The 23,355-nt window shown below is 44.8% G+C and overlaps 1 protein-coding gene across 1 annotated transcript in view; it reads left to right on the forward strand.

Moving 5' to 3' along the window:
- The first annotated feature begins 3,447 nt into the window (after positions 1 to 3,447).
- Positions 3,448 to 23,355, forward strand: part of Kif14 (kinesin family member 14) — a 45,100-nt gene continuing 25,192 nt past the window's right edge. The window contains exons 1-13 of the mRNA XM_048358254.1: positions 3,448 to 3,801; positions 4,720 to 4,974; positions 6,707 to 6,794; positions 10,428 to 10,526; positions 11,493 to 11,545; positions 13,020 to 13,050; positions 13,563 to 13,670; positions 14,626 to 14,742; positions 16,203 to 16,318; positions 18,494 to 18,666; positions 20,523 to 20,670; positions 21,144 to 21,207; positions 22,960 to 23,144. Coding sequence (XP_048214211.1) covers positions 4,727 to 4,974; positions 6,707 to 6,794; positions 10,428 to 10,526; positions 11,493 to 11,545; positions 13,020 to 13,050; positions 13,563 to 13,670; positions 14,626 to 14,742; positions 16,203 to 16,318; positions 18,494 to 18,666; positions 20,523 to 20,670; positions 21,144 to 21,207; positions 22,960 to 23,144 — 1,430 coding nt within the window. The 5' untranslated portion in view covers positions 3,448 to 3,801; positions 4,720 to 4,726. The remainder of the gene's footprint in view (positions 3,802 to 4,719; positions 4,975 to 6,706; positions 6,795 to 10,427; positions 10,527 to 11,492; positions 11,546 to 13,019; positions 13,051 to 13,562; positions 13,671 to 14,625; positions 14,743 to 16,202; positions 16,319 to 18,493; positions 18,667 to 20,522; positions 20,671 to 21,143; positions 21,208 to 22,959; positions 23,145 to 23,355) is intronic.

Below are 23,355 nucleotides of genomic sequence, written 5' to 3' on the forward strand. Positions count from 1 at the left end.
AAACCTTTTGGTTGTCTGCACTTACTGCCCATTACCATGTTGTGACTCTGGAATATGTATCTGCCCCAAATCCTTTTCATTTAGCTGGTTCTTCTTCATAATCTATTCCTTCCAGTTTTACTGAAACCAGATTAAATCCTATTTCTGGACACCCCCCCCCCCCCCAACTTGCTGATTGTGTGATCACTCACGTTTACCAATGAAAAAAAATCTCGCCTCTCATCTATAAATTGGGAATCATATTGATATTTACCTCCTAAGACTTCCAGGGTTACATTTTATTTTAAAAACAACAACAACAACAAACCACCATGGAAGGCACATTTCACACCTCAGCTCCTGGCATAGGAAATAGCCATTCTCAACGTGAGGTCTCGATTGCAGGCAGCCTTTGGGAGGACAGAGGACGCTGCTCTGTTCAAGGCTTGGGCCACGGTGGCTCCTCGTCCAGTGAATCAGAGATACTAGAGTCACGCACTTTCCTGCCCCGGCTGGCTTTGAACCCCGATCCTCAGAGCTCAGCCTCCGGAGCTGCTGGGATCCCCGGGTGAACCGCGCGCGGCCCCGGGTTTCAACTGCTTCCCGTTGAAGTCCCGCCCCAGCGCCCCAGTGGCTCCTCCAGAGGCCTCGCTCCCGCCCACCGAGGCCCGAGCTCCACGCTCATTGGCTCCTGGCGTTGCCTAGGAGACGGGGCGGGACGAAGCTGGCGTCTAGCACCCAATCAGCGGCGCTTCCGGGCGCGGCTGTGGACTCACGTCCGGCAGCCAATCAGCAGGCGAGGCGCGCTTTCAAATTGCGGCCGCCGCGGGAACCGGCGCTACGGGCGGTGAGTGGCCCGGGAGGTGGGGTGGGGTTGGACGCGGGGGTCCCCGCGATGGTGGACGCTGAGGAGGGATGACACCCCTTCCGGGGAGGGGGGTGCGGCTTGCAGACACTTTCCCTTCGGAGGCCTCTGTGGCGTTGGCGGGGATCCCCCACTGTGTCCCCAGGACGCGGCCTGAGAACCCCGAAGCCGACTCGGGTCCGCCCGGCCTCTCCCGTGCCCGTCCGGGGTCCCCGACTCCGTGTCCTTGAGAGGCCCCTTCCATCACAGCCCTGGAGGGGACCCGATGGAGCGCAGCAGGGCCTTGGGGCATTGGGCGACTTCCTTTTCCTTGCATCCTTCCTTGAAAGCTGCATTGATCTGTGTGAAGAGCAAATGGTGTTCGGTTGGAGCAGAATTTCCAGAACCCCTTTTCCTCTTCAGATTCATTTCCGCACGGGCGGATTCTGTACTTTTAGTTGCTAGTTTGACGGGAGAGGCCAAGCATGACCTGAAGATCTGTGTGTTTGATGATGACTGTTCCTGTAACACCTTCAAAGATCTGCTGTACAAATGAGCTTCCGTCCTTCTGTAGCAGTGCTCCCGGGAATAGTTGAGTCGGTGTGTCATTTCCTAGGCACAAGGGGTTTGTGAAGGAAAAGACTAGTTGTTAAAGAGCTGCCCGGGAGCCTAGTAGCCTAGCCACTCTTGGAGGCTGAGATCTGAGGATTGAGTTGTGAAGGTAGGCAGGCAGGCAAGTTTGTAAAACTTTTTGTCTCTAATTAATGGAGGGGAGGGAGCCCGAAGTCTGTGACTCAAGTGTTTGAGCGCTAGCCTTGAGCAAAGGAGCTCAGGGACCGCCCCCCAGGCCCAGAGTTCAAGCCCCAGGGCTTTAGCTGTCACCACCATTCTCTTCCTTTAAAACTTCATTGCCTAATAGATAGTGCTGACCGTTACCTGGTGTAGCTTGTTGCCTGATGGAGGGCTGGGAGTCTACCTCTCCTTGAAGGGGAGGCCAAGGCGGGCCTCCAACTTCTACCCCTCCTGCCTTCACCTGACACTGCAGGTGTGCACCCCTACACCTGGCCACTTGCCTAATCCTGAATCGCTTTCCTTACACAAGCAATCACTTTATACTACTTAAAGTCAGCATACTTATTCGTGAGTAACCTGCCTGGTGACAGGGATTTCGTTCTAGTATTCAGTGAGTGTGTGTAAAATGCTTTGCTTCCAGACCCTGGTTTAGGTGCGTGAGTTTCCTTTAGTCCTCAGTGTGGCTGTGGGGGTTCACACTCAGTAACCCCAGCTACTCAAGACAGAGGATTGGGGAGGAGGACGGCAGTCCAGGACTTAACCTTGGACACAAAGCTCAAGACCCGTCTGAAGAACAAATGATTGTAGAAATGTCTGGGATGGTGGCATAAATGGTAGAGTAAGTACAGAGTCCTGAATTTAAACCTCAGCACCACAAAACTACAAGAAAACAAACAACAACAAAAAACCAACAAAGTTTTTTAACATTGGATTGTTATGCTTTGTTTTGTTTTGAGGCAAGTTGCACTTTGTATCCCAGGCTAGCCTTGAAGTTGAGATTCTCCTTGCGCATCGTCAATTACAAGTGTCTATCACTGTGCTAGGCTTTCACTTCTACTTGATGTATGTCTTTGATGCATTTGCAAAGATAATCTATGTTTTCTTCTAGGCTAAGGGAAGGTCTGTAGTATCTTATCAGAGTGGATCCAGGCAGGAACTATTTGTTGAGTGCTGACTTGAAGGTGTGTCATGCCTGGCAGCTTGGAAGCGGTATCTGAGCTGGGGATTGTGACTATCTGAGCTGGAGATTGTGGCTGGAGATTGTGCACCTCTGGGAATTTACTCTGAGTGGGAGATCCTCTCTGAAAGTTGATGCAATCTACTTTTGTTTGTTTGCTTCTTTACCAGATATTTTCAAAACGGATATGAAATGTCTAGAAATCAAAAGAACACCCAAAGAAGGGCTTAGGTTCTTCACATTCTTTTAAAAAAGAACTTGCTGCCAAGATGTCAGTCCAGACTCCTCCCAGTAGAGCCGCTGGTGCTCTCCTGAAAGTGCCTCCTTCCCAGACCAGCGCTTCGCTGAGTGCTCCCAGCCCGCCGGAGCTGCGTTCCAAGCCGGACGCATCACGGTGCGAAAACCGAGACCCAGTAACGACACCTGCCAGGAAAGTCAGAGACATCAACAGCACTTACGTTATTTCTGCCTGTAACAAGTCAGGAGATCTGCCCTTTACCCCCGACCCTGTGGGGAAACTGAGTCTCCAGAGGAGGGTTACGCGGAACAGAGAGTCGACTTTCCTCGGGAGTGAGTTGGGGGACACAACTGGACCCGCGGCGGAGGCTAGCCTTACGTTGCAACGTCGTCGGGGTGCCAGGACAGATGGTGTGCAAGGGTGGCGGGGAACGCCGAAGGTGGGCAGCCGGGCCGGGCCGCAGGGAACTGGGACAGACATGAAGATGGTAAGTAGCAATACAAACCCTTCTGTCGCCTCCTCTGAAAGTTCCACCAAAGACTCAGACGCCATCGATGAGAAAGGCAAAGACGCCCTTTCTGCCCCGGGAGGGACGAGGGACGCCGTGGCCCCGACGTCCTCCAGCAGAAGCGTGCCCATCAGTTCCCATCGTGGAAGTATCGGGAAGGATGTCGCCGACCATCCCCACACGCTCGGAAGCCTGGAGAAAAGAGCCCCTGTGCCACGCACCCCCGGACACAAGTCTACACCACAGCACCGCCTGCCTCCGCCTAAAAGCCCGGCTGCACCCGCGGGGAAAGGCAGGGCGCCCAGCCTGCAAAGGCCCCAAAGCGCTCTCCTTGCAAGTAAAAGGGATGTGTCCCAAGAAAACACGCTCCTTCCCGAGGGCACAACTGCGGTTGTGAACAACGGCTCCACAGAAGCTGACCCCTTCAAAGTGGAGAACAGTCAGGTGACCGTGGCTGTCCGAGTGAGGCCCCTCAGCAAAAGGTGCCGTTTCGCCTTCCGTTCATTAGCTAACTTTTTCTGTGCTGGTACTGGGGCTTGAACTCAGAGTCTTTTGCTCTGGCTCAGTTTCTCTGCGTAAAACTAGCTTTTCCCCTCCACTTATGCCACGCCTCCACTTCCGGCTTTTTGCTACTTATTTGGAGATAAGAATCTCTCAGAATTGTCTGCCCAGGCTGCCTTTAAACCGTGATCCTCAGATCTCAGCCTCCTGAGTAGCTAGGATCACAGGCGTGACTCAGTAGGGCCTGGCTTATTAGGAACTTCTAAAACTCTATTAAAATATGAAAGATTAGCCTGGGACATCGTCCCGGCCCAGAGTTCAAGCCCCATGACCGACCAAAAAAATAATTAATTAAAAGTGAAGTTTAAGTGTTTTGAGGGAGAACATTTAGTGGTAAGGATACTTATGGATTAACAGTGATGACAACCAGTAGCCCAAAGAGACTTAGCATTTAAACTTCTTACCTTTAGCTTGTTGAAACTCTTTTATTTATATTTTAGTCTGGCTTTAATCTAGATTTGCAGCCCCCGCGTTTCCTCATAACAAAACGAGGTTTGCCGATTTGTACTGAAGCATAGAGGTTGATTCTGGTCAGTGGGATGTAACAAGGTGTGGTTAAAGAGAAAGCAAACAAGGGGGGGGGAAACTTTTGTGAAAGTGAGTTAAATTTTCTGGACAAAAAAAATTACATTCTATGTTCTCGGAATATTAGCACTGAATCTTATAGGAACGAATATTTTAGAAACCACTTGAATTAAGTTTTCTAGTTTTCTACATTAAATTCCACAGTTCTTTCACCTTAGAGGACTTACGCCATTTAACTCACATTGAGGTTCTTCTGTTCTGTGGGAATAGGACTCACAGTAACTTGACTTTTTCCTTCGCTCTGCTTTTCAAAGAGAGCAGATGGAGAAGGCAATCCAGGTCGTTTTCATGAACGGAGAAGAAATCACCGTGGAGCATCCCGACACGAGACAAGTGTATACGTTTTCCTACGATGTTTCCTTCTGGTCCTTTGATGAACGCCACCCTCGCTACGCCAGCCAGACAGCCGTGTATGAGAGGCTAGCAGCGCCTCTCCTGGAGGGAGCCTTCGAAGGCTTCAACACCTGTCTCTTCGCGTATGGTCAGACCGGCTCTGGAAAATCCTATACGTAAGTTGCATGGCACACCCAGCCATCCGGCCTGGTAGATAGAAAGGACGTGGTTGTGAAGCCACTCACGTCAGGATGCGGGGCTCACCCATTATTATCTACCAGCTCCGCAAACTTGGGCTCCACCGGACCTCTGGACTTCAGTCTACCCCAGAAATGACTTGTGTCTTTGGCTCCATTTTTACTATAATTGGTATTTTCTGTATAAGTGAAGCCCCGAGAGGGTGTCTTATAAGTATTATTGTGACAGTTAACAGGCATCTTTAGTGTGGGGTAAACCTAGCAGCTTAACATCTGTCCCGTGTTAGAAGCTGTGAGCAGTTGTTAACTTACTGGGTAAAACCTTACCAAAAAAACTTCGTAACTTGTGGTGAGGATGGGGACTAAGAGAGGAGGGAAGGGGTGACACTGTCCAAAAAGAAATATAATCTTTACCCGATTTAGGTAAATGTAACCCCTCTGTATATCACCTTCATTACAACAGCAGCAACTTTGGGACACTTGGATATCTGTCACTTCCTTATATGTACTTTGCCTTATATAAGTACTTGATTTCCTATTTCAAAACGGTGAATTTCAAAACATCAGAAAGGACTCGGACCGTTTCCAATGCAGTGAAATGATAATGTGTGCTAGAAATACCTGGGGATGTAGGGGTGCCACGTAGGAGTAGGACACCAACTGGAAAGGAACTCAGCAAGGCAAAGTTCACTGTGCCAAAAACCTGGCAAACAACCGACAGAGCAGACAGGCTGCTCCCTTTTCCTCCCTAACACAGCAGGTCCCGCCCCTCTGCTCACATTGGCTGAGCTCAGGTTCACCCTCTGCAGAGGGGTGTGGCTTAATTAACAGGATGTAGCTAAAATTCCAGGAGCTTCAAACAGGATGTCTTGAAGTGCTCAGGGAAAAGGATGCTACTAAAATTAACAAGGGCCAAACCACCTGGCCGGAGCAGGGACCTATCAGGAAAGGGCTTCTCTCCAGACTAACAGAGGGAAAACGAGCTACTGTGATAGATTCTTTGCACGTGTGTGAGATGAAGGGGGGGAGGGGGACCCAGCTCTGCCATTGCACATCGTGTACAAGCATGGAAGGGCCCCACTGTGCCCCATCAATGTGCTCCGTTACCAAGCGCCGATTACACATACTGAAAGCAACGTCAAGGCGTCTGATGAGCGGCGCTGTGGTAAAGGAAGCAGGTCGAATGTGCACAGGAGCTAGCCTTCCTGGAGCGCTTCCAGTACTGCAGATGCTCCGTAGAGGCATTCTGTGTTCTGTGTCCACCCTCTGAACAGAGGCTCTGCTCTTCCCATGCTGCGGACGAGGGCGTTGAGGTTTAGTGAGGCCCAGTGCCTTGTCTGGGGTCACCGAGCTAGTAATTAATTGGTGGAGGCACGTCTTAGGCCTGGGCAGATCTGATGCTCATCTATTAACGGTGAACTTTTAAGTAGTAGCTCGTCCTATGATCCCTACCTAGCCCATTTCCCCCAAAAAAGAGTTTCTTAAAATGCCCTAAACTAATGAGAGAGAAAAACTGGGAGAGAACAAGGGTGGGGTGACATTGTCCGAAAAGAAATGTACTCATTACTTGACTTATGAAACAGTAACCCCTCTTGTACATTACCTTTATAATAACAATTTAAAAAAATGTTGAAACAAACTCATTTTCCCCAAAGGAATTTTTAAAAACTAATCCGTATTATTTTCTCCTTATTCTTAATGAATTTTTCAGGATGATGGGATTTAGCGAAGAACTAGGAATAATTCCAAGATTTTGTGAAGATCTTTTTGCCCAAGTTGCCAAAAAGCAAACTCAAGAGGTATGTTCAAATCCAAATCAGAGTCATAACTGCTAAGTTATCAGCTGTTATAGAAGAAGCCAGGTGCACATGGCTTATTCCTGTAATGCTAACTACTCAGGAGGCTGAGATCTGAGGATGGCGGTTTAAAGCCAGCCTGGGCAAGAAAGTCCTAGATAAGACTCTTGTCTCCAATTCACAACCAAAAAGAGCCATTATTAGTACGGCTGTGGCTCAAGTGGTAGAGTGCTAGCCTTAAGCAAAAAAACTTAGAGACCAGATGCCCAGGCTTAGAGACTTAGATGCCTAGGCCTTGAGTTCAAGCTCCAGGACTGGCAATAAAATAAAATAAAATAAAAACAAAAGAAAGATCTACAAGATACTGGTCTCAATTTCTTCTTCTTTTTTTGTGTTGTTTTGGTTTTGGTGCTGTCCCTTGGACTTGAACTCAGGGCCTGGGCACTGTCCCAGAGCTCTTTTTGCTCAAAGATGCTCAATTGCTTGACCACATCTCCACTTCTGGCTTTTTGGGGGGTAGTTTACTGGAAAAATGAGTTTCAGGGACTTTCCTGCCCTGGCTGGCTTTGAACCATGATCCTCAGATCTCAGCCTCCTGAATGGTTAGGATTGCAGGTGCGAGCCGGCGGCACCTGGCTCGTTCTCAATTCTTGGTCATGTTCTCCTTGGAATGCTGGTAGGGGAGGGTGCTGTCTAAATTCTGAAGCGGTTCTTCCTGGGGGGGGGGCAGTCTCCTCGTGTTCTCCATCTTTCTCTTTGTTGTTCCTTTTCTTCACGTGTAGTGTGGCCCATGCCGTTCCATGGGCCGTACGTGTGTCGTAGGTTTGCCATGTGTGTCACCCATGTGTCTGCAGTCAGGCAGGCACTTGCTATAAAATCTCTTCTGGCGATCCCAAGTCAGTTGGTCAGCAGTACATCCAGCCTGGGAACTTAGTACTGGTACACTTGATATACTTCCTAAGGGAAACTGGGAAAACCGTATGCTAGATTTGGAGGTAGGGTTAAAAGATCCACTTCCTGTAGTCTCAGAAACACCAGGGTAATCCACTGAGTCCTACACAAATTCAGATCGCTGTGATGTAACATTGTCTTAGTTCTTTTGCTGTTGTTAATAACAAAACGCAACAGACTGGATAATTTGTAAAGGAAAAATATTGCTTAGTATTGGGAACTGGAAAGTTTTGTGTCAAGACGCTACCCATACGCACTTGCCTATCCACACACATTGTCACTGGGCACTTAAGAAATGCATATTGGGTTGGCTTAAAATATGGCTTGAAGTTAATAAGAAATGGAAGGGCCTTTTTTGTTGTTCATAATAAAATATATTTTATTGAGATAAAATTCTCATAACAATGATTTTAAAGCGTACAATCCTGTGACATTTAACAATGTGACTTAATTAGCATCTCTATCTAGTTTTCTATCCAAAGTTTTCCTCACTTTGAAAGGAAAGCCTGAGCCCACTAAACAGTTACAGCCTACTATTTTTGCTTTTTTAGTGTGATTTTTTTTTTTTTTTTGCCAGTCCTGGGCCTTGGACTGAGGGCCTGAGCACTGTCCCTGGCTTCTTTTTGCTCAAGGCTAGCACTCTGCCACTTGAGCCACAGCGCCACTTCTGGCTGTTTTCTATATATGTGGTGCTGGGGAATTGAACCCAGGGCTTCATGTATATGAGGCAAACACTCTTGCCACTAGGCCATATTCCCAGACCCTTTAGTGTGATTTTTTAAATTGTAAAGGTGATGTACAGAGCGGTTACAGTTACATAAGTCACATATTGAGTTCATTTCTTTTTTAACAGTATCACCCCTCTCTCCTTTTCTCCTAGTTTTTTTCCTCCCAACTCCCCTCCCACATAAGTTGTATGGTTCATTTCCAACATAGTGTCTAGTGAGTATCACTGCTGAATTAGTTCACCCTTTGTCCCACCATTTCTGTGCTTCCCCTTCCCCTCCCCAAATCAGATACATTTACATACAAGACAAAAAGGTACAGAAGCCCCAAACTGGGAAAGAACAAAAACCACAAAAAGTAAAATAAAAAAACCCCTCTTGTTTCTAGTTCTTGGAGTTAATTTCGATAAGCATCAGGAGCCTTCATGATCCTCTCCTAAGAATACCCTCCTTGTACCTCACTGTGGGAATGTTTAGAGTCCTGTTTAATTTATCATGTCCAAGTGTAATTTTTTTTTGTCTTTTACTATCCATTGAGTTTACTTGTAGAATTATAGGCACATTCTAATGATTACAAATGAGGGAAACCATGCAACCTATGTTTCTTTGGGTCTGGCTTACTTAATATAAACTTTCCAGGTATTCCCATTTCCTTATGCATGGGGCAGTGCCATTCTTTCTGATGGAAGCATAGAATTCCATTGTGTATACATATGTACCACATTTTCTTGATCCATTCATCCACTGAGGGGCATCTTCAACCTGTTACCTTTTCGCTCCACCTTCTAGCAACTACTAATGTTGAATTGACCTATTTTGGCAATTTTATATAATGAAATCATGGCACATGTCAACTTTGGTGTCTGGTTTCTTTTACGGAGGATGGCGTGTAGGAGGTTCTTCCATGTTTTAGCTTATATCAGTACTCCGTTCCTTTTTGTGGCTGAATACTCTTCTGTTATATGTTATTCCATGTTCCCATCCTATGGTGAACATTGGGCATTCACATTTTTCTTTGAAAATTCCCAATGTGTTTGGCTGTAGAATAGCAGAATTGCTGGTTGTATGCTATATCTGTATTTAATCTTTTGAGGAAATACCAGTATTTTCTACCGTGTCTGTATCAGCTGCATACTAGTGTTGGAGGGAAGTTTCAGTGTCTGTACAGCCTCTCGTTTGTTCGTTCATTTCCTCACTCACTGTAGCCATCCTGGTGGTTATGAGGTGGTTTCTCATTGTGGTTTTGATTCACATTTCCCTCCTGATGGTAGGAATGTAATTAGACATGAACTTCATAAATGATGTTTCGGGTACTTCTTTCTAAGATGCACATCTTTTCTAGAGAACTCTTTATTGAAGTCCTTTGCCTGTTTTTCTTTTTTTTAAACTGGATTGATCATCGAGTTGTAAGAATTCCTTTTAAAATAAATTTTGTGAGCCGGGCACTGGTGGCTCACGCCTGTAATCTTAGATACTCAGGAGGCTGAGATCTGAGGATTGCGGTTCAAAGCCAGTCTGGGCAGGAAAATTTGTGAGACTCTTATCTACAATTAACCACTAAAAAGCCTGAATGTGGAGCTACGGTCAAAGTGGTAGATCACTAGCCTTGAGCACTAAGATGTTCAGTGACAGTGCCCAGGTCCTGAGTTCAAGCCCCAGGACTGGCAAACAAACAAAAAAAAAAGAAATTGTGCCAATACCTAGATTTGAACTCAGGGCCTCACATCTTGTTCAGTTTGCTTCCTTTTTGTTGGTTATTTTGGAGACAGAGTGTCCTGAACTTTTTTTTGTCCAGCCTGGCCTTGAAACTTGATCTTCAGGATATCAGTCTCCTAAGTAGCTAGGATTATGGGTGTGAGCCACTGATACCCAACAAGAGTTCTTTATATAACTTGGATATGACCCATTTCAGGTATATGACTTATAAAACACTCCAAAAAATTGTTTCTATTTCTGCTAGGTCAGCTACCACCTTGAAATGAGCTTCTTTGAAGTCTATAATGAAAAAATTCATGACCTTCTGGTTTGTAAAGGTGAACATGGTCAGAGAAAGCAACCAGTAAGTTTTAAACAACTCATTGTTATTTGCTTTTCTTTTTTGTTTTTATAAAGGTGTATAATTATGTGCATTCTGGACACTTTGGCTTAAGTTTTTACTAACATGCTTTTACTGATAGCAAGCGCTTGAGATCGCCAATGCAGATAGTGAAAGTTTTTCAAACTTTATATTTTTATCATAGAACAATGTATTTCAGTGGATTGTTTATATGATGTGCTGTAAATAGTCTGAGTAGACTTTCCACTTTTTAAAACCTTTCTGCTTTTTCTAACAGAATTGTTTTAATTTTGCAAAGGAAATTTGCAGCATATTAAATAGCCATTTAAAGTGACTTTCTTTGCCCAAGGTCATGCAGTTTACCATGACAAAATCAAGAAACTCAAATAAATGACATTGTCTTTTATGACTTTGATGGTGTTTTAAAATTTCTGGTCACAAAGGTTAAAATGCCAGTGTAAGTTTTTTTTTTTTTTTTTTTTTTTTTTTTTTGGCCAGTCCTGGGCCTTGGACTCAGGGCCTGAGCACTGTCCCTGGCTTCTTCCCGCTCAAGGCTAGCACTCTGCCACTTGAGCCACAGCGCCGCTTCTGGCCGTTTTCTGTATATGTGGTGCTGGGGAATCGAACCTAGGGCCTCGTGTATCCGAGGCAGGCACTCTTGCCACTAGGCTATATCCCCAGCCCCAAAATGCCAGTGTAAAAGGGAAGAAAAATATGTCTGAAATTTTGTTAATATATTTCAGAGAACTTTAAAGGCATATAAATAAATAGGTACTATAGGATGTAACTTAGGAATAAAAACTAGTAATACATTGATGTGAAGAATGTTGTATATTGTGCATGTATCAATGGTTTGGGGTGTAAAGCAGTTTCTTTGTAACATTCAGGTTTGCTTTTGTAGTTCTTTGTATTTATTTCTGGGTATTTAACTCCAAGTATAGAAGTGATGCTCGTATTTGCCTTTTCCAGCTGAGAGTGAGGGAGCATCCCATGTCCGGACCCTATGTTGAGGGATTGTCCATGTAAGTGTCTGGCTCAGCAGGAGACGTGGAGAGAAACCACTGCATATCATGTGTGTGGGGGCGGGGGGGTTGGGGGTTGGGAGAGACCACTGTGTAGAGTGAGAGCCGGGAGGAGAAACCACTGTATACTGTGAGAAGACCACGCCAGCTCTTTACAGCCAGGGGACCAGTTAGCTGTGGATTTTTATGTTTGTTTTTTCATAGCATCTAGTATAGTACATTGATTAAACTGAGAATGAAGTAAATATTTGCTCTTTCTCCTTTTTACTTTCTCTTTCCCCATTAAGTCGAAATCTTCTTTTAAATCTGATTTTTATACCTGTTCCTTTAAGTTGAAAAGTGAAGAAGGGAAGGTGGTTGAGTTGCATTTTTTTTTTTCTTAATTTGCTGGTACTGAGCTTCAACTCAGGGCTTCAGTTCCTGACCTAGCTTTTTTACTCAAGGCTGATTGATGTTCTACCACCTGAGCCAACACCTCCACTTCAAGTTTTTTTGCCGGTTAATTGGAGAGAAGAGTCTTTTAGACTTGTCTGCCTAGCAGGCTTTGAATTTTATCCTCAGATCTCAGCCTCCTGAGTAGCTAGCATTATAGGCATGAGCCACTGGAGGTTTCTGTTTTAGTCTTTGTTGTTGTTTGTTTGTTTGTTGGTGTGGTGGGTGGTGGTGATGGTGGTGTGTGTGTGTGTGTGTGTGTGTGTGTGTGTGCTCATGTAAGTGCCAGTCCTGGGACTTGAACTCAGGGCCTGAGCTTTTGTGCTTAAGGCTAGCACTCTACCACGTGAGCTGCACTTGTGGCTTCTTTGGTGGTTAATCCTATCTTTGGAGATAGGAGTCTCCTGAACTTTCCTGCCTGGGCTGGCTTTGAATCGCCATCCTCAGCGCAGCCTCACGTGCATAAAAGCCTTAAGATAGAGCTTCTGACGGCGTGATTTATCCTTGAGTACTGTAATGTTACAGTGCTAAGGTGCTTCATTTTAAAAAGTCATACGTTTTGATGAAGTACAAGTATCATCTCACCCCCTGCCCTTTAAGAAGAGGGAAAATGAGGGGCTGGGAATATGGCCTAGTGGCAAGAGCGCTTGCCTCATATACATGAAGCTCTGGGTTCAATTCCCCAGCACCACATATACAGAAAATGGCCAGAAGTGGCGCTGTGGCTCAAGTGGCAGAGTGCTAGCCTTGAGCAAGAAGAAGCCAGGGACAGTGCTCAGGCCCTGAGTCCAAGCCCCAGGACTGGCAAAAAAACAAAAAAAAAGAATAGGGAAAATGAAGTGCGGGAGTGTGACTCAAGGTCAAGCACAAGGTCCTGAGAGCTAACCCCAGCACCACCACCAAAAGAAAAGAAAGTAAATTATGGGAATGTTTATGAATCCGCCTTTGGTATGGCTAGAGTAATTATGTTTTGAAAGATTACTGGTTGATGAGAATAATGCCAATTAAATTGATTTTTATCTTTTTACTTCTTAAAAATTAGGAACGTTGTCAATTCTTACTCTGATATCCAGGTAAGACTGGTTGCATTTTGTCTTTTTTAACGAGGTAGAGCATATCCTGGGTATTTCTAAGACTGTCTCTCCATTGCTGTTGGCATGAGTAAGGGGTTAGTCCTGTTAAGGCTTTGTGAGCTAGTTTTGTAAAGCTTTGTCAACACAATATAAGAAATTGTACAATTCACTGTATGTTAATGTGAAAGAAATGGCTCCTGAATTGAAAATAAACTGGATATCACGTCACCCTTAAGAGTTCTAGGAGCAGATTGTTAAGAATATTATTTCCTGATCCAAGTGACCAAACAACAACAACAACAAAAACCCCACAAATAGCCCATGGGGGGGGCTATACGTTATTAAAAGAGAAAATATTTATTAGTTTCATCTTATAAGCTAATTACACACTGTACCTGCTACAAACGTGTGTAAGAAACAAACGTGCTTTCCTGACTTTGTTGCTTCTTGGCTTTCTTTGGCTGATGGGTGAGCATGTCTGAATGGCGGCGTCCCTCTTTGTCTCTCCTTAGAGCTGGCTGGAACTGGGGAACAAGCAAAGAGCCACTGCGGCGACCGGCATGAATGACAAAAGTTCCCGCTCCCACTCTGTGCTGGCCCTGGTGATGACCCAGACCAAGGTGCTGCGCCGTTGCCTACTCGCTTAGGAAAGACAGTGAAGACATTTCTTCTATAGTTTAATTCTTTTTTTTTGGGGGGGGGAGGGTCTAAATGTAAAGGTTAAAAATATAGTCATGACGGGCTGGGAATATGGCCTAGTGGTAGAGCGCTTGCCTCGTATACATAAAGCCCTGGGTTCGATTCCCCAGCACCACATATACAGAAAATGGCCAGAAGTGGTGTTGTGGCTCAAGTGGCAGAGTGCTAGCCTTGAGCAAAAAGAAGCCAGGGACAGTGCTCAGGCCCTGAGTCCAAGGCCCAGGACTGGCCAAAAAAAAAAAAAAAAAAAAAAAAAAAAAATATATATATATATATAGTCATGAAACTATGTAGATATAAATGGATTTCAGGAATATATAGTTACTTTGAATAACTTTGTATATTTGGCAATATATTGCCATTTTAAAAACTGGTACTCATATTAATTATATCGATATATGATAATGTCAGTAATCTATGGTCCTTATGCAGTATTTGGTAAAACATTAGAAAATAGAAGACTTTACAATTTAGCCATAGGTTCCACTATTCAACCCTCTGTCTTATAATCACAAATTCAGAAAATCTCTAGCAATTTCATGCCATTAAAATTCTAGGCAGGAGCTGGGGATATGGCCTAGTGGCAAGAGTGCTTACATGAGGCCCTGGGTTCAATTCCCCAGCACCACATATATAGAAAACGTCCAGAAGTGGCGCTGTGGCTCAAGTGGTAGAGTGCTAGCCTTGAGCAAAAAGAAGCCAGGGACAGTGCTCAGGCCCTGAGTCCAAGCCCCAGGACTGGCCAAAAAACAAAAAAAAAAATGGATGCTTTGAAATTAAACCATTTGTTTGTAAGCTTGTGTATGTCTCCCTCTTAAAGACACAGTGGCAGCAAGTCATAGAGGACCAAATTCTCCTAATATTATCTTTCTGTAGACGGAATTTGTGGAGGGGGAAGAACATGATCACAGGATAACAAGCCGCATAAACCTCATAGATCTGGCCGGCAGCGAGCGCTGCTCCACAGCCCAGACCAGCGGGGACCGGCTCAAGGTACCGACGCGCTCTTCCCACGCTGGCCTCAAATTCTAGGGCAATTTGTCCGAGAGCTTGTAAGTGAGGATACGGTAACGACACCCGCGCACCCCTTTGATTATTGCTGCGCTACTCACCATAGCCAAGTTACAGACGCAGCCCAGATGCCCTACGACAGGTGATCAAGGAAAGGAGACCCATGCCCGCAACAGAATTCCATGCATATATCAGGAAGGATAATATTACATCATTTGCAAGATAGACCTGGAAAAAATGATGTTGTAAACTCAGTCAGGCTCAGCGAGACAAATGGCATATTTTTCTCTCATATGTAAAAGTTAGGTCTAAATTATAAACAAATATGAAAACGTATACCAGGCCATATACGTGTATACACAGTGAAGCCGACTAAAGTATAAAGGGTGGGGTCCAGTGGCGTAACTCCTTTGAACAGTTAACCTCTAGTTTAGCCAGGTGAATACCAAGAAGCTGAAACGTGCCTTGTGTGAGGGGTGGGATCCAAGGGAAGGGGAGTGGACAAATGGAGAGAGGGAGGGGGAGCGAATGCAGCCATGAAACTCAATCTACAGATGTGAAAACATAGCCCCGTAACATGAGGGGTGGATGGGGTTGAAATAGAGGAGGGGGAGAATAAAGCAAGGGCGACACTGATTGGGATGCATTGTACTTAGAAATTGACATGTTGAATGGCAACCCCTTTGTGTAACTACTGAAAATAATAATAATAATAAAATCTGGGTTATAAGCAATTCTTCTGCCTTAGCCTCCCAAGTAGCTAACACTACAGGTATGTCCCGGTGCCTGTCCTTCCTTTCTCATCTTGATGAGATTTATTTAGGAAGGCACTACTTTTTTTTTTTTTTTTTTTTTTTTTTTTTTTTGGCCAGTCCTGGGCCTTGGACTCAGGGCCTGAGCACTGTCCCTGGCTTCTTTTTTGCTCAAGGCTAGCACTCTGCCACCTGAGCCACAGCGCCGCTTCTGGCCGTTTTCTGTATATGTGGTGCTGGGGAATCGAACCTAGGGCCTCGTGTATCCGAGGCAGGCACTCTTGCCACTAGGCTATATCCCCAGCCCCAGGAAGGCACTACTTTTATGAGTACAAATGGAATTACATATATGTGTAGTATATATTGCATTGATGCATACACATATAACCATATAATATATACTTATACGTTATGCATCTATATGACTATATATAATGTGTATATTATATATGTAATACAGATAAGTACATAGTTACATAGCTTGTGATTGCATCGCCGAAAGGCTTCCCGATACATACTTTTTTGGTTATGATTACTTTTCAAGGAAAGCTGAATACATTTTGAGTCATAAGAAAGTTGGTAGTGTAGGGAAGAATGTATGTAGTAATCATATGTGGGTAGATATCTGCTTTGCTGAATCCCTTTGTTGATGAGAAGCAAAAGTATTTTTCTTTTTCATCTTGCGTACAGGAGGGCGTGAGCATTAACAAGTCCTTGCTAACTTTGGGAAAGGTTATATCTGCACTCTCAGAACAAGCAAACCGAAGGAGAGTTTTTGTTCCCTATCGCGAGTCTGTTCTTACGTGGCAAGTATCTTTTGAAATATAAAGAACTATACAAAATAGGACTGGAGGCATAATGCAAGTGGTAGAACACTTGCCTAGCAAGCATGAGGTCCTGGGTTCAATCCCCAGTAGGATGCGCGCACACACACACACGTACACACACACACACACACACACACGTGTACACGCAAATTATATAAAATACAGTGAATACTATGAATGAGGAAAAGCTGATTTCTTACAACTTTGAATCAGAAAAGAAGTGCTTATTAATGTGGATTCTAGAAACAAATTACCTAGATATGTGTGTGTGTGTGTGTGTGTGTGTGTGTGTGTGTGTGTGTGTGTATATTCTAGTACTGGGGCTTGAACTCAGGCACTGTCCCTTAGCTTTTTTGCTCAAGGTTAGCGTTCTACCACTGGAGCCACAGCTCCATTTCCAAAGGTGACTAGATTTGAATCTCCGATTTGCACCTGATAAGCTCTGTAACTTTGAACAATTACTTCATGGCCCAGCCATGTTTCCTTACCTGTCAGATAGAAATGGGATCAATCCCTCCCTTCTGCTATGAGCATCTTAGTACATAAAGTATAGTACATGAGCATAGAGAACTACTCCTACGTCTAATTGTGTCCGTTACTAGTGCCTAACATGCCCTGGTGTACAAAGTGAAATTCAGGTATTGTGTGTGCCTACCCCACAACACCTGCCACTTAATGCTTAGTGCTTTTCGCTAGTGAATATAGGTTTTATTCCTAATCTGTTACAGGGGCACATTTGACATTCACTGAGAAGTGTTCATATAGAGAGATGGTCCCCAATTTGTAATGGTTTAGCATATGATTTCTCTACCACGGCGGAGATTGTGCTTTGGCGTTTGGTTTCTTTTCATTTCTGGGACTGGTGATGTGCTCTAAGAGATTCTGATGCTGGGCAGCAGCACAGAGCCACCGACCGCCCTGTGAGCCTCGAGCGGGCGGGCCAGCCAGCGGTGCGGGGAGCCCCCGCCAGGCACGAGACCAGGGGACAGAGAAAACCTGCTCTCTAGCTGTGCCATTGTGTTGCTAAGCGGGTGAACTAGTTGCGTTCAATACTTTTTTTTGTCAGTCATGGGGCTTGGACTGAGGGGTTGGGCACAGTCCCTGCGCTAATGTGCTCACGGCGAGCACTCAACCGCTTTGAGCCACAGCTCCACTCTCGGCTTTCTGGTGGTTAATTGGAGATAAGAATCTCAGGGGGACTTTTCTACCAGGGCTGGCTTTGAACTGTGATCTTCAGATCTCAGTCTCTTGAGTAGCTAGGATCCTAGGTGTAAGCCATCAGTACCTGGCTTTCAATACATTTTTAAGTTGCATTATTATTTTTCTTTAATTTAATTTATTTATTTATTTATTTATTGCTGGTTCTGCACCTTGAACTCGGCCTGGGCCCTGTCCTTTTGCTCAACGCTAGCACTCTATCACTTGAGCTACTGCACCACTTCTGGCTTTTTCTGTGCCTAATTGGAGATAAGAGTCTTCACAGACTTTCCTGCCTGGGCTGGCTTTCAACCAGGATCCTCAGATCTCAGCCTCCTGAGTAGCTGGGATTATAGGCGTGAGCCCCTGGTGCCCAGCTGGCTTATGTTATTTTTAACTTACATGGGCTTTCTCAGGGTGAAACCTCAGCTTAAGTCTGGGAATATCAGTGTGCTGTGGTGTACCGCCTGGAAACTTGCAAGGAAAGGACAGTTATTTTTCATACCTTTGGAAAATTAGGACTACCGACATTCATTCTTCACTACTAAAAGTCTGTTTTCAAAGCTCATACCTTTTTTTCCCCTCAAAAATAAAACTCTGCAAATAGTACAATACAGATTTTTTTTTTTTTTGCTTATGCCTCTTGTTTTACTGAGTCGCTCTGGAAATAGGAAGATCAAGGCATAATCCCTTCCCTTTGCAGCTGGCAATCTAGGAAGGAAGAGCTGACTTTCTACTATTTGATGGTTAACTGTGATTTATATGCTTCTACACAGGTCATGGTGGCATTAAACAATAGAGAAAGCTGGAGAAAATATTGTGTTGTGAGTGCCAAAATGATTGAAAATGTATTATCGAGCTAGTAGGGTATAGAATAGGATTTTAGTTGCTTTCTAGACAATACTTTAATTAGATTGTTGTAGAAATAAAGGCTGATGATAACTTCTACTCTCAAAGGCTCCTTAAAGAAAGTCTGGGTGGAAATTCCAAAACTGCTATGATTGCTACGGTCAGCCCCGCATCCAGCAACCTGGAAGAAACCTTAAGCACGCTCAGATATGCTAGCCAGGCACGCTTGATCGTCAACGTTGCCAAAGTCAATGAAGACGTGAACGCCAAGCTAATCAGAGGTACGCTTTTTTTTTTCTTCTCAGAACCTAAACATTATTTTGGCCCAGTTTAAACTTACACATTAATTCAGCCTTAAAAGGAACAGTCTTAACCAAAGCAAACATTTTTTTTTCAGCCATATCTATTTATGATAGATTTTAGTCATACATAGTGATGGAGGGAGATAGGGAGAAGGACAGCAAGACAGAAGGACAAGTCAGTAGTGAGGGGAGAAAATAGCGTAAGACCGCAGCAAACAGCAGGAAAAGAGGAAACAGCAAGCACACAAAACCTTTACATCTGAGCACCAGTGGCTCACATCTGTAATCAATCCCAGCTACCTAGGAGGCCTTTGCGATTTGAAGCCAGCCCAGGCAGGAAAGTCTGTGAGACTCTTATCTCCAGTTAACCCCCCAAAAGGCCAGAACTGGAGCTGTGGCTCCAGTAATGGCCAACCTTGAGCAAAAAAAGCCAAATGAGAGCCTAAGGCAGTTTGAGCCCTAGCAAACACGTACACCGCCCCCCCCACCCCCAGCAACAAAAGTTTACAGACTTAGCCACAGACACGTAAAGCTCCTATTTTCGTTCTTGGTATCCTTCCTTCATTTCTGATCTATTAGTTCTACTTTTTGTTAGCTCGTTCTTAACTAAGGATATCTGACCTTGCGTTTCTAGCACAGGCCTAATTTCATTTGTGCCAAAGACTGGTCTCTTAGGATAGAGTTCAGTACCTGCAAGGAATCTCGCTTTGCTGTACTTCGTTTTAACTTTGCTCTTTGTCTTTGGCCCTGTTTAGCTGCAGAAGGCAATGGAATCAGGGAAACATATGTGTTCTCTGTCATAACTCATTTTTTTTCCCCTTGGGATCCCTTCTATTTCACAAGGGCAAATGCTTTCCTTGAAAACAGCCATTCTGGCTGGGCTTAGTGGCTCATACCTAGAATCCCAGCATTTCAGGAGGATCAAGTGGTTCAAGGCCAGCCCAAGCAAGTGAGTGAGATCCTGTCTCAACTAGCCATGCATTCCGTGGTGACACATCTGTAATCTCGGATAGACTGGAGGCCTGGGTAGGAGGATTGCTGGCCATGAGGCCAGCCCCTGCAAACACATGACAACCTTTCTGAAAAAGGATCTAAAGCAAAAGGGGCCGGAGGAATGGCGTACAGGCGTACGTGGTGAAGGGTCTCCTAACAAGCACAAGGCCCCAGGTACAAACCCCAGTACCACAACAAGCAAACAACACAAACCAAGCCAGAGTTCTGAACTCCAGCTTGAAGAGTCTTCTATCTTTCTTCCACGTGTCTTTATGGGAGATGTTCGCCTAAGACAATTCTGATCTGTCCCAGTGTGATTAACGGTGGCACACACTTCTGCCTCACAGAAGTGTCACTTGGATAGGACACATCGTTGTCCGGCTGACGAAGGGAGAATTTATTACTATGGGAGCGCCTTTTCAGATTAAGGTGTGGTAGAGCTTTGTAGATCATGTTAAGTAAAATACGCTGATTTCGCTTCATAGTCTACTTTTATTAAGTGTCACATATTTTTAAATGCCAAATGAAGTGAAAGATTGGAGCATTATGCCTGGTGTCAGAAGTCAGCACACATCAAGTATTTATTTCTTTTCTTTTTTTTTTTTGGCCAGTCCTGGGCCTTGGACTCAGGGCCTGAGCACTGTCCCTGGCTTCTTCCCGCTCAAGGCTAGCACTCTGCCACCTGAGCCACAGCGCCCCTTCTGGCTGTTTTCCATATATGTGGTGCTGGGGAATCGAACCGAGAGTTTCATGTGTAGGAGGCAAGCACACTTGCCACTAGGCCATATTCCCAGCCCCACATCAAGTATTTATTAAGCATGCATCTTTTTACAAATGCTTAGAATTGAAAGCAGAAATTGAAAAGCTAAAAGCTGCCCAAAGAAACAATCGGAATATTGACCCTGAACGATACCGGCTCTGTCAGCAAGAAATAACATCTCTGAGGCTGAAACTGCACCAGCAGGAGAGAGACATGGCAGAGATGCAGAGGTGAGATACTGCGTGGTGTGCGCTCTGGTGAGTCGGGGGAGGGGTCCTCTTTATTCTTTATGCTGGTCCTAGGCACTGTCTCTTAGCTTTTTCGCTCAAGGCTGGAGCTCTACCACTCGAGCCATCGTTCCACTTCTGGCTTTGTGCTGATTAATTGGAGATAAAGAGTCTCATGGACTTTGCTGCCTGGGCAGGCTTGGAACTGCAGTCCTCAGATCTCAGCCTCCTGAGTAGCTAGGATGACAGGCAGGAGCCGCCAGCACCCAGGCTAGGAGAGACCTTAGCAATGAGATGCTGAATCTTTCTCCTTCCCCTCCATTCGAGCAGAGCAGTCTGCTTTCAGACTGTTTTGTTTTAAAGATTGCTGCGGAGTTCCCAGGCTGCCCCGGTCCTCTCTAGATTCTCAGTGTTACTTATTTGAGTGCTTTAACTCTATTATTTTGTTTGTTTTTTTTTTTGTTTGTTTTGGAAAGGATATGGAAAGAAAAGTTTGAACAGGCTGAGAAAAGAAAACTTCAAGAAACAAAAGAGTTACAGGTATCACTTCAACTTTATAAACTGATGGGGAAATAAAAACATAAGCAAATAGGCAAGTTTAACTCCTCAAATGTTTTTCGTATGCTGACAGTTACAAAGCAGTGCTACGGCAGAGGCAGTTTAAAGAGTTGTTAAGATCAAGTCGGTGGCTTCTTAGAGCCCATAGGTTTGAGAAATTAAAATATAAGCTAAATATCTTGCTACGCTCACTTTGGTTCCACATGTTTGCTGAACATCATCTGTGTTATGCAGGCACGGGGCAGGCCGAGGTGGGTTGACCCGGTTCTAGCTCTCAGAGCTCGCAGTCAGAAGGCTGAAATACGGTGCCACCTGACTGGATAGAACCTGTGGAGCTGCCATTTTTTGTGAGAAGTGGCTGAGCAGTGGCAGTATCACAGGGTTTGTCCTGTTGCAATGAAATATATATAAACAACAGAGAAGCAGGAGAGAGGAGGGATAATTAGCTTTCAGCAGGGTTGTTAGCAAGGAGGACCTCAAAGAGAGGACACTAAGGGTTTTGTACAAGGAATGGGAATTTACTAGACTAACAAAACCAAGGTTTGCTAAGTGAAGGAACACCAGTGTTTAAAAGCGGAAAGGTACTGCACGGCTTAGGGGATATTGGAAGGATGCAAGGGCTTCAAAGAGTTAGAAATTAAATCTTGGAACAGTGTAGACTAGAGAAAGATGTAAGATTCAGGGAGAGCCTGGATTTTACATGGAAAGATGTGCCCTGAGCTGGCATGTTCAGTAGCTTCTCTGGTAATACGTGAAAGATGGGTTTGAGCATGGAAGATAGGAGTGCCTAGCAAGTCCCTGTCTCAAAACCAAAGCCCAGCCCATGGCTGGTGGGGACAGGTGGTAAGCCATCAGAGGAAGGAGGGGGAGACTGGGAATGGCCAGTTCTGTTTCAGAAGAGGTGAGATTTGAGGTGGGCCTTGAGGGTCAGGTAAGATTTCAGTAAAGAGAAAGAAGAAAGCATTGTAGGAAGGAGAAGAGCATGAGAGAGCAGAGGTAGGAGAGTTTACTGAGTTCTCGGAAGAGGGTGTATGGATCAGTTCGGTTGGAATAGCAGGATATCTGAACTCATAAGGAGATACAGTTTGAAAGATAGGATGACTTTAAGAACTTGATTTCCAAGCCAGAGAAATAAATTTATCCAGTGGGAGGTAGAAAGCCATTGCGAGTGTTTGACCAGGGAGCAGTCATTTTGAGGGTGCCCTTCTGAGAGAACTCACATAGTATAAGATGGACGATGCGTTAGAAACATAAGAAAGGGCTAGCAAGGTGACCCAGGAGGCCCAGCGGCTCTGACTTGAGTCAGTAAAGGCCTGAAGTATGATAATGAGATTGAGCATGGAGCCGGGAGAAATGGCCATTCGAAAGACCAGGGAGAATTAGAATGGACACAGCTAGGCGGTGATCGGTTCATGTAAGGGTGGACAGCGGGCAGTGAAGGACAAAGAAAGGTCGACAAACTCTGATCAACTCACAGAGACCTCACAAGTAGAGAGTCTAGGAAGCCTTCAATTTTGCCTAAAAATACATTAATTGGGGGGGAGGGGGCCTTGAACATGCTAAACACACACTACACTGAGCCCCAAGAAGCCTTGAATTTATCAGGACTCCATGTAAATGAGCTCCGTTTTAAAGATCATTCATTTCAAGTGAATTTAATAATTTCATGCTGGGGTCACAATTTATTTAATATCCATAATTTTTGTGTTTTGTTTTTGGTCTGACTTCTACCAGAAAGCCGGAATTACATTTCAGATGGACAACCATTTTCCAAACCTTGTCCATCTCAGCGAAGACCCGCAGCTGTCCGAGATGCTGCTGTATGTGATCAAAGAAGGAACAACTACAGTGGGGAAGTGCAGACCGCATGCAAAGCATGACATTCAGCTGTCCGGGGTCTTGATTGCTGACGACCATTGGTGGGTTGAGGGTCTGAGGTGCACCTGCGTGTACCAGAAGCTTCTGCGTCTTGTTAATGTGGGGGCCTCCTTCATAGGCTGATCCTTTGCTCTACTTCTTCAAATCTGTCTTCTAGTCAGGAGAAATAATTCTTTTTAAAAATGTGTAGTCATTTATTTTCATTGATTAGTTGGAAACTTTTAAAGAAAATTGTTACTGTAAAGGTGATGT

The sequence above is a fragment of the Perognathus longimembris genome, chromosome 11 (genome assembly GCF_023159225.1).
Source record: "Perognathus longimembris pacificus isolate PPM17 chromosome 11, ASM2315922v1, whole genome shotgun sequence".
NCBI lineage: Eukaryota > Metazoa > Chordata > Mammalia > Rodentia > Heteromyidae > Perognathus > Perognathus longimembris.